This window comes from Helobdella robusta (genome assembly GCF_000326865.2).
Source record: "Helobdella robusta unplaced genomic scaffold HELROscaffold_3, whole genome shotgun sequence".
Classification (NCBI taxonomy): Eukaryota; Metazoa; Annelida; class Clitellata; order Rhynchobdellida; family Glossiphoniidae; genus Helobdella; species Helobdella robusta.
Genome location: NW_008704501.1, coordinates 3,584,225 through 3,595,481, shown reverse-complemented (window position 1 = coordinate 3,595,481; position 11,257 = coordinate 3,584,225). Strand labels below are relative to the sequence as shown.

The following is an 11,257-nucleotide window of genomic DNA, read 5'->3' as shown; positions in this document are numbered from 1 at the left end:
GTTGGCTGGTTGTTTGATTGAGTGGTTAGTTAAATGATTGCCTGATTGCTTGGTTGGTGGGATGGATGGTTAGTTAGTTGGTTGGTTGGTTGGTTGGTTGGATGGTTGGTTGGCTGGTTGGATGGTTGGTTGGCTGGTTGGATGGTTGGCTGGATGGTTGGTTGGTTGGTTGGATGGTTGATTGGTTGATTAGTTGGTTGGTTGGATTGTTGGTTGAACGCTTCTTGGTGTGGAGATTGTTTGCTAAGTTCATACTCGTGTCCTCTTTTTACCATGTAACTTCACCAAGTTTGATTGCTTGCCTTGTTTGTTTGTTTACCTTTATTTTAGTCTTTTCTCTAGTTAACTTTCCCGGTGAATTTTTTTTGTTTGAAAATTTTTCTAAACATTCCCACGTGCTATATTCCATTTTTTAGTTAATAATTTGTTTTATTTTGTTTTTAAATATCTGAAAAAGACACACAATACAAAATACGAGATCTCGAATAGGTAAGTTAGAGGTTTTTGTTTTATGTTTTTTAAATTTTAATAAAATAAACCTTTTAAAATTTAAAAGCTACAATAAAGTGAAAAAATGTTTAAATTAATATTTTTATTTTATGGTAATATGTTAAAATCTAATAAAATACAGTTTTCAAAATTTACCATTGAAGTTAATAAACACTTTATTTCTTTATAATAGTTTATTTCAGATAAAGATTTTTTTTTCTCTATTTTTTATACTGCATGTGCTGGATATGAAATCTGAATGCAGTGTTATTTAGTTATTGATATAAAATTATAAAGAATAATTCTTATACAATCAATGATAAAGTATGCTTATTAGAGTCAGTCAATAAAATGCAGAGTTTTGTTATATTTTCATTGTTACATTAAAAACTAAACTGCTATTGTAGTATACTTTATTGTACTCAAGAGTTTTTTATATTAAATTAATTAAAGTTTTAAACTAAAGAAACGATAAATTGAAATTCAGATTGAGTTTGTTCTATCAATCAATTTGATTGATTGATTGATTGATAGAAATTTCAAAATGGTTTTTATTTTTATTATCTTTATTTTTATCAATCAATTAATTTAATTAATTTATGAATGAATAAATTAAATTTTAGTAGAGTACCAAAAATTAGAATTTACATTTTAAAATCATGACTATTTGACATTTGTCCTGCATAATGTAACTTTTTTTTATTTTATTACAAAAATAAGTTATTTTGATTCATATCATTATTATTGACAAACTGCTCTAAAAATGTATATTTTTTTGGTTTAATTTTTAATATCTTTATCTTATTTAATTATCATTAGTAATAGGTTATTGATATTGTAAATTATCACATTTCCTAAGTTTATTTATACAGTCTTATCTTTTTCAAATAATACTTAATAAGTCCTTTCTAGTTCTTAAGTTTTTTTGACAAATAATTTTTTTTCATTTCAACTATTTTTGAATATTCTATTTTAAAATAGTAATTTTAATATTAGCACATTGTAATTTACACGTAAAGTTATATAATTATTTTAGGCACTAACAATTTTATCTTTAATTTAATTCATAAATCAGCAAAATTGGTTAACTATAAAAAATAATGCTTCAATTTTAACCTGAATAAAATAACACAAAATGACAAAAACAATAAAATAGATACCTAATAGAATTTATTAATACTGTATGGTTGGGAAATGTTACTGATTGTTTAAAATAGTCAATTAAGTCAATTAATTACAATTACAAATTTGTAAATGTTAAACTAGACTGACTTTAAATTTCCAAACTGCACAATGTTGAAACAAAATTTAACAAAGGTTTATCAATCCTAAGCTAGTGTAAGTAGAAGTTATGAAAAGAGATGTTGAATTAATTTGAATAGCTTTGACGCATCTATGGCTGCCAGGACTTAAACTGCCATTACATTCAGCATGATACTCTTGTCAGTTGATAAAAACATGCTGCATCTGAATATCTAAGTACTTCAAGTTTATTAATGATAGCGATGCTGTTTATCATAAAATGTTGAAATTCTGAAACTACTGTAGAAAAATTGGTCATGGACATTTGAAAAATGAAAAATTAAGTAAGTATTTAAATCTGAATAAATGTTTTTTTTAAATGAATTACAACTGCCATGGATAATTTTTTCTGGGTTAAAGGTATGTTGCTGTTTTTATATTCTATTAATGTTGAGGATTGGTTTAATTTTAAGATGCTAGTTGACAGTTGCTGATGCATCAAACATTTAGTGGAAGATCATTTCTTACAAAACATATTTACAGTTTCATGATCGTTTGCATTTTAATTTAAAAGTAAATCTTCAGAATTTCATTTAATGTGAAGCAATGATTTCACAGTTTTTGAAATAAAGTTTTTGAAGTTGCACGGCACACCAAATCATTCCAATGCATTTTTATGCAAACTTCATGTTTGTTTTTTTATGGGCTAACTTGATACAATTGAATAATGAGTACAGATGATTTCATTTTAAAATAAATTTAAACCATGTTTGAAGTTTGTTAAATAAAAATTTCAGGCAGCCTATTAAGCAGGATATTTTAAAATTTGTAAATCAATCAAGTTGAATTCCTAAAGCATATTACTAAAACATTTTATTATCATGTTAACTGGTGTGTGATTGTAATATTATTACCACTTTAAATATGATTCATCAATGACATATTGGGCCACTTTTTATCAACTGGTTTTAGATGACACACCCATATGCTGTGTCTTGTGGCTTTTTAAAGTAAATATCTGGTAAGCTTTTCAGCTTTTTATGAGCCTATAGATATTTACAAGGTTGTTTATTTTTGGGGCATTCTTGTATATTGATGAGTAGGCATATGTTGGTTCATGTTTCATCATTCTCATGCAACAAAACTAAGTTAATTTCAGACCAAATTTATAATTCGAACTAATTGATTTATATCATACCACATCATATCATTACCATTAATTTCTATTTTTTTAATATTTTTTTTCAGAATAGTTGAAGTTCCTTGATTGAGATTTTAAAACATTTGGAAAGATTATGAGATTGACTCTGTTTAAAACTATTTATGAAATAATGCTTTAAAATACTTCCGCGAATCTGATAAAAGAAAATTGAAATAATTGGAATCTCTCTACCATTCAGAATTGTAGAGTATGGCATCATACAGATTGATGAACGTTTTTACAGCTTGGTGTGCACTTTGGTGCATGTTAATTGTGGCTCCTTCAGCTGAACATCCTCATGAAGTTATAATAACTAAAACGGGTCGTGACACAGGTAGGTATGGAGGTTTCAACTCTAATGTATGATACTTTTTCGTTTTTCTAAAGTTGTTTTATTCACTGAATTAAATGATTATATTTTGAGTGACAAATTTTGCTAATAAAAAATGAAAACACTTCCAAATTTGCCATATTCCAATTGAGAAGCATTTTTATTTTTGATAATAAAAGATATTGTATACATTTTCAGTCTGTTTTATCAACATTCACGTTAGAATGTTGATAAGGTAGAAGATTTTTTATGAAACTTCTGGTAAATAAAGGCTAATTAAAATTAATGGCTTTGTAATTATGTGATATGTGGTTTCTTCTTAACAACCATACTAATTTCTGATCAATTTTCTCATCATTTTATATTATCTGCTTGTCACTCTTGCTATTTTTCATCAACATTTTTGACACTTAAAAATTTTTCCAAGTTCTGTATTAAACTTTTTGAAATACAAGGTGAATAAAAAGCAAGAGCATGTAGCATTGACCTCATGTTCATCTGTTCAGCGGAAATATTTAATATTTTCTCACAAAAAACTTATTTTATCATTTTTTTCTTTCAACTAATCCATGAGTGGTGAAAATATTTGCAAGGTTTCTTTTGAAAAAATTTTGATAACTTTTTTATCTAAATTTATAATGTTATTTATATCTTTGTCTATTCATTTGGACGTTTTTTTGTTGGCTCATTTATCCCCCTATATCAGTGATCATTCTATCTTTCTGTATGTTTCTCTAGTATTTTCTCTGTTTGTCCTTCCGTTTATCTACTGACCATCTATCGTCATTCATCTTTGCCATTTCATTTGTTACATTCCACGTTTCTTTACATTTTCCAGCCAGTTTTCTTATAAATTTTCATTTGGTTCTTTCATTGAATGACTTATTATATTTCTAGGTTGTGTTTCTGTATTGTCTCTATACACTGTGTAGTTTGATGATATATAGTGGCATTCTCCAAGTTTTCTATTTTTTAATAGTTTTTTTTTCGTTTCAATGTCGTTTGTGAATTCACTTTTTTGCGGACAAGGTCAGTTACGCAGTTTATTCTATAAAATTGTTTTATTTTTTATTAAACCTGCAAGAAATGGATCCAAGTGTAATTATGTGGTTTCTTGGCACAAGAATATTAAACAAGTGTTTTTGTTGGAGTTCCATCACAACAGAAAATAAATAATTGTCAATCTTTTTATTGTCTGTGTAATCTTGAGATGACAAAACACAGACGTTTTTTTAATATTCTTATATTTTGATGTTAATCACTAATTTGTACTTCCACCATCTGTAGGTAATGTACACTGTGCTTGCAATCCTCACGAATGACCTGCATTCATCTATGATTATTCAGCCTTGTGAACTGCCAACATTTTGTGTGTCTGCACTCGCCTGCTCATTCTTTTTAAATTGTTTATAATGCAACCCTGTCAACTGCAGAGCTGTTTACGACTTATTCCATAGCTCTAATTAAACTTTTGTGGCCACACCACGCAAGCACCGCGTCATGCGCGTCTGATGGTTTTCGAGTCTAACAGACAGTATTTGAGCCATGCCGTTGTGTAATATAACAACAGCACGAGACATAACACTCCTACAGACTGAGCTAACTCGGTCACGTAGGCTTCCTCTTTAACTCCTATCCACTTATTCTTTCCTTTGCCGGTTTTCAGCTATTAAACCTAATGAAAAATTTTCTATTTATAAATTATGCCATCAAAAATCTGGAATAGAATTTTGTACGACAAACACTTTATTGATGAGTAAAAAATTGTTCATGCATGAAATAGATTGAATTAATTTGTTAAAACCTTTTCAAAGCTTTCAAAAATATCAATCATACGTCTGTGGCTTTTTTTGTTTCTCGAGTTTATAAACGTTTAATTTCTTATGATATTTCATCCAAAAAATAAATGAAAATTAATTTTAAAATATTTAACAGTCTGCAGTGGGTCTATTGCTATTTTTATGTCAGTTGCATCTTCTGACAACTGGGAACTTATGAAGACTTGTACAATTGTTAATGGCAACATACAGATAACTTTATTAGATGGGACTTATTATACGACTGTTTATAATTATTCATATGAATATTTATCGCTACCTTTGTTGAGAGAAGTTACTGGCTATGTCCTCCTCAATCATAATCTCCTGTTTCGCTCTTTTGCTTATTTATTTCCAAACTTGGCCATCATTGGAGGTTCATCATTGTTTAATGGATATGCTTTGGTTTTAATGAACAATTATCAACTTGAGGAGATTGGATTGCCAAAGTTGAATGTAATCTTAAATGGAGGCATTCGTATTCATGGTCATCCAAAGTTGTGCTACGCAGGCTCCATTAAGTGGAATTACATTATGAGAAACAGTGAGAGATTCGTATTTTCAACGAACAAAGATCAGAAATTATGTTTCAACAAGTGTCCGATGTACAACAATGGATCATCCATGTGTCCCATCAAGACGCAGCCCGACAAGTTCAAAGCATACTTCCTACACAGGCCTGGCCTCATGAATTCAAATTTCTTCAATAATGAGGACTCAGAGCACGGTTTGTCTCAACCTCTCTGCTGGAATAATGACACCTGTCAGATAGGTTTGTTTCATTTTTACAGTGTTTAGAAATGTAATTAGCTTTGTGGATGTTTGAGATAATTTTAGTTGTGTTCATCATCAACAACCCATAAATGTATTTATTATTGGTTATTGCTTATTGTGCTTGGCCGTTGTTCTTTATTGTCACGAGTGGTCTCCTTATTGTACTTTTTTTTGTTTTTAAATTTTGCTAGCTGTGTTTTTCACAATCTTTGATTTTTACCATGCATTTTGGTTCATGGCTGAGACAAATGAAAATAGAAAAGTTTGTAAGGTTGTCGACCTATTCCCAAGCCATTCCTTGAAATAACACTGCTCTTGATTACAATCAATGCTAGTCAGTGATACTGTTATATGCTTTCAATGCAAATCAATGCTTTATATTTGTTATTGATGCAAACAGAATAAATAAATAGTTGTTTAATTTACGAATTGAATTTAAAATTCAAGTCATTAAAATAGGTCATTTTAAAAAATTTTAAATTAATTTTATTTTTTTGATTGTAAAATTGTTTTCACAAAAAATTCATATAGAAAAATGAATGAATGGATAAATAAATAAATGGTAATAATAATTAAAAAATGTTCAGAGTTGAATTATATTAAGAAAGTTTATTATTAAAGCTAGTAATGCAAGACCTGAGAAGTGCCCATGCAATGTACTTTCCACACAACATGCCTCACTTCTTTGCAATAAATATTTCAACGAATTGTTGAATCACATCAAATTAATCAACATGGGTACATGTCAATGAATGTTTAATGAATATTGTCACTAGAAAATTTTGTGGAAAATGTTGATCAGTTTTATTTCAACTGAGTTCAATTTTGAAAGAAATTAAACGTATTTAAATGTAAACATAATTGCTATTTATTAAAGAGTAAAAAATAATAAAACTTATTCATAAAATTTATGTGTCAACAAATTCATTTGCATATTTGAGCAGGCGTTATAGTATTAGATTTCACATAAAAATTGTCAATTAAATATATACATCACTGCCGAAATGGTGAGTAGATAATTGTTTTTACATAAATAGATAGATAACTTCATGGTTGTATCAGTTGGTCCACATAACCTTTAAAGCATTTTGTTTCTTTAAAAAGTAATTTTTTTCAAAGAATGGCTGCTCATAGACACCATATTTTGTTGAAAGGGATCCTAGCACCAATTTATTTTAATTTGTTGCACTGGGTAGTGACTGTTAAATAACTAACACAACATTTATTTGGATAATTAAATTATGATGTTTGTCTGGCTCTTTTCTGTTAATGTCACATAGGACAATTACGGCAAGTTGTCTAAAACTTGAGGTGAATTTTGGTTGAATACTTTTTAAAAAATTGAAATATCGCATTTAGATCCATTCATCAGTCAGTTGATGAGTCATCCAGCGTTATTGGAGTAAAGCAAGAGAAAACATCTGCCTGCTTGTAAGCTAAGAACCATCTCACCAAAATCCGTTTTGAGTTAGTCAGATCTGAAAGAACAGAAATGTATCAAGTCGCTAATTTTTATTTAACTTGTTTTTCTCAGTGAAATGTGTTATTCTGAACGTGTACATGTGTGTGCGCGCGTGCGTGCGTGTGTATGTTTGTGTTTGTAACTGTCTGTTTGTGTAACTGTCTGTCTATGTATACTTCTTCTATTATTATTTAATTCGAAAATACTTCAAGTTATTATTTAATTACTATTAAATATTATCCACCGTAGATATATTATTACGGAATGTTACGTATTCATTCTATTGCCATTAGGCTATTTTTTATACACGTCATATACATACAATAAGGTTATGTATGATAATTATATATTTGTGTACGCTTTTTTCTCTTGCACGTTTGTTTGCTCAAAAATTCAATAATATATATTAGCAACCATTTGTGCCATTATGTGAAGTTTTTAAGAGTAAACAATTTTTAATACTTTTTTCAGCATTTTTGTTCCTGCAACTTTTTTTGCAGGATAATTGCTTTTTTTATTGGTCTTTTTGTTATCCAGTTATGTTGATCATGGTGTATGTGTGGTGTGGTATGTTCTTACGTGCTTATTCATCGGTGTTGCATTTCATCTAACTGATGCAAATGTAATTTAAACTAATTTCGTTTTAGTAGCTTTTTCTCAATATTGTAAATGTTTCACGTACATACTCACATATAAAAATAGAAGCATTGTCTGATAAACCAATTGGTCTTTAACAGAGCAACTTAGTGCAAAAATTTCTGATACTTAAAAAAAGATTAACTTTTTCTAGATAAGAGTGGATAAAATTCACATCAAAGTACACTTGAAGAATTATCCTGTGGGATTTAGAATTGATAATGTAGCAATAAATTAATATTTATTGTGAATTTCTGCAATTAAATCTTTTTATAAAACTTGTGGATAAATATTTCAGTATGCCCTGCTGAGTGTGGAATTGCTGGCTGTTACAAGGAGAACGGTAACATGAACTGCTGCCACAAGAATTGTGTGGGTGGGTGCCTCAATGAAACTGCTGCCAGCTGTGTGGGATGTTTGCGAACCCATCTTGGTGCCTGTGTTGATAAGTGCCCGCCAGGGACCTATGACGTAAATAAGCTGATATGTTTTTTCTTCTTTTTTTAATTTTTCTTGCAAAATAGTTGTACGAAAGTTTAATTTTTCATAAAATAATTTTTCACAACATTGATCAGACAAATGACAGATGGTGTTTAAACGAAACAACGTGTGCAGAGGAAAATGGTTTCATATTAGGTGACAAGTGTCTTGAGGATTGTCCGGCAGGCTATGCCAACGAATCAAATTTCTGTGTCTACTGTGGAGATTATTGCTTCAGCTGTAATTAAGTTTTCTTTTCTTTTATGTGTGATTAAATATTATTTAACACTAAAAACTGCTGTTCGTTGATGTCTTAATTCTTATTTGCATCACATTCTTGCTCACTCATCAGTTGCTCTCATTTTAGTCAAAGACTTTGCAACTTATATATTTGTTCACAAACTGTGATTTCATATTGAAAAGAGTTTTTTGTTAGAATGGTTGCCTTGGACAAGCTCTTGATTCAATTAAAATAATATAATCCTGGTTAAATTGATGAACAAGTTTAAAAATTAAATAAGAATGCAACAAATTATAAAAAAATAATTATTTGCAGCTTGTTCAGGAAGGGAAATATCAAGAGAGGAACACCTGGAGTACTTCAAGGGCTGCACCGTCATCAATGGCTCTCTGAAGATCATCATCAGAGGAGGATGTTGGTTGTTTATTTTTTGCGCGTTAATAAATAAAATTTAATAACCTAAATCTCATCACGTTTTAATTTACTGGGAAAACATTTTTAACTCATTTCCACAAAGAAATAAATATATTAATTTCTTTAAAAAACTAAATAATGATGGCATGAAATGATTGAAAGAGTTGGCTCAACTTCTGTGTTATAAAAGAGTTACGAGTGTTCGACGAGGGAAAGATGTGGGTTGAGAAGCTTTTTAAGTTACGACATTTTTGACGGTTTCGTTACAATTGAGAAAAGGTGATAATAGATTTGTTACCAAAAATGATTAGCGATTTTAAATTTTGATTAATTATGAAGTTTGCTCTTAAAAAGAAAGCAGAGTAGAATTTTAAAATCGAAACTCGGTGCTGAAAATAGTGTGGAAAGCTCAAAACCTTTATCATTTACTCAATTTAGTTTTTTTTTCTTACTGCTCACCTAACTAACTTATTAAGTCATTAACTAGTCTGTTAATAAATTATTTCATTTATTTGCCTTTTTAAACCATTACTTTATTTTATTTTCTATATTTTTCATGCTTAAACATTTTTCTCCTTTATTTATTTTTGTTATCATACTATTGTCTTGCATGCCCTAACAGTTTCTGCGTCTGTCAGATTCTGATTTTTTAAAGAATAATAATATAAAAAAAACCTAACGGAACAAAATTGTGTAAAAAATAAATAAAGTTGTATTGAAGGGTTGTCTGGACCGGCTCAAGTTAGAACGCCGGCCTGGCACTTGCGTTTTTAATGGGTTTAGTTGACCTGTTCATAAAGTGTGAAATTATAAAAACAACAACAAAGTATGTCATTCAAAACTTTTATGGATTTAAAAATTATTTGAAATTGAAACTATGAGCTGGCTGTTAGAGGGTTCTTTGCATATATATATATCTATTAAATTTTTAGAAAATCTTTTAATTTTGAGAAAGAATAAAGTTCTTTCATGTTTAACGTATGTTTATTATTTTGTTTAATGGCAGCATCTGTAATGGAAGCTTTAGAAAGAGGTTTGTCTTCAGTTAGGATAATAACAGGCTACTTGAAAATATTCCACGTAACTGCATTGGTCAATTTGAAGTTTCTCAATAAACTTGAAGTCATACTGGGGACAAAACTTTTATACGATAGGTGGGTTTTTTATTTCGTTTAAAAGTTATACTGAGTTTTAAATCAATTCTTAATGGCTAACTTTCGATGACTTTATGATGTTGATGATGTTATTATTCTGATGACCGTATAAACCAAAAGACTAACTTTAAATTTTAACTTTGATGACAAATAAGAAATATAATTAGTGAATGATATAATGAAAACTTCACATTGATTTGCAATGCGACCTGTTCCACTGAGTATGTTTGTATGTGAATGAACTAACAATTGAAAAGGTATGCCATTGCAATACTTGGAAACCGTGATCTTGAACAACTGTGGGAGCCTGAAGGAGAGCCATTGAAATATTCAAAGCTAGTTAGAAACGAGTTTGAGAAAGATTTCAAAGAATTAATAAGCTTAGATGGGAGCAATCAAATGAATAATAAAATTAAAATTGGAAGAGGCCAGGTCATGTTACACTACAACGGAAAGTTGTGCCTTCATGTGATTGAAAATTTTGTGCAGTTGCTTGGATACAATTTTTCCACAATCAGTGATATAGACGTTTCAAGAGTTTCTAATGGGGACCTCAATTCATGTTAGATTCTGTTCATTTCTTCGTTTTTACTGTTCCATTCTAAATTTATATTAGCAATCAATAATTGTTGATTAAGTTTTTGAAAATTAAGTTTTTTTATATTTTGTATGCCTAATTTATGAGACTGACAAAATAACTTTGTGGCTAAGTTGAAATAAGAACAGTTTTAATGTATAGAATTGATGGTAATTTACTAACATTTCGTTTTATTATTATGTTGCAGGTGACAAGATATCTATAAATGTCACCGTCAAATCAGTGGAAGAGCATTTGGTCAAACTACTTTGGAATCATGAAAAATTTCGGGACACCAGACAACATTTGGGGTACAAAATCTATTACAAAAAAATGTTAGTCACTTTGTTCACGCGGTCATTTCTCTCTGAAATTTGTATGTAGAATTTTGTTACAGAGGGACATCATAATTGTTTCTATAGAAAAAAAATTGTTTGTT

The 11,257-nt window shown here is 29.4% G+C and overlaps 2 protein-coding genes across 2 annotated transcripts in view; both read left to right on the top strand.

The window, feature by feature from the left end:
* Window positions 1-5,257: 5,257 nt before the first annotated feature.
* On the top strand, window positions 5,258-5,713 carry HELRODRAFT_136214 (hypothetical protein; the record flags this gene model as incomplete). Its single annotated transcript, XM_009021290.1, has 1 exon — window positions 5,258-5,713. A coding segment is annotated over one exon (456 nt), but the record flags the coding sequence as incomplete, so codon positions are not given.
* Window positions 5,714-8,300: 2,587 nt separating this feature from the next.
* The window catches only part of HELRODRAFT_161365 (hypothetical protein), a gene marked incomplete at both ends in the record, with an annotated part of 4,999 nt that continues 2,042 nt past the window's right edge, over window positions 8,301-11,257 (top strand). Inside the window, 6 exons of the mRNA XM_009021289.1 lie at window positions 8,301-8,423; window positions 8,528-8,672; window positions 8,989-9,087; window positions 10,094-10,241; window positions 10,499-10,803; window positions 11,027-11,153. Of these exons, the coding sequence (XP_009019537.1) occupies window positions 8,301-8,423; window positions 8,528-8,672; window positions 8,989-9,087; window positions 10,094-10,241; window positions 10,499-10,803; window positions 11,027-11,153 (947 nt within the window). The remainder of the gene's footprint in view (window positions 8,424-8,527; window positions 8,673-8,988; window positions 9,088-10,093; window positions 10,242-10,498; window positions 10,804-11,026; window positions 11,154-11,257) is intronic.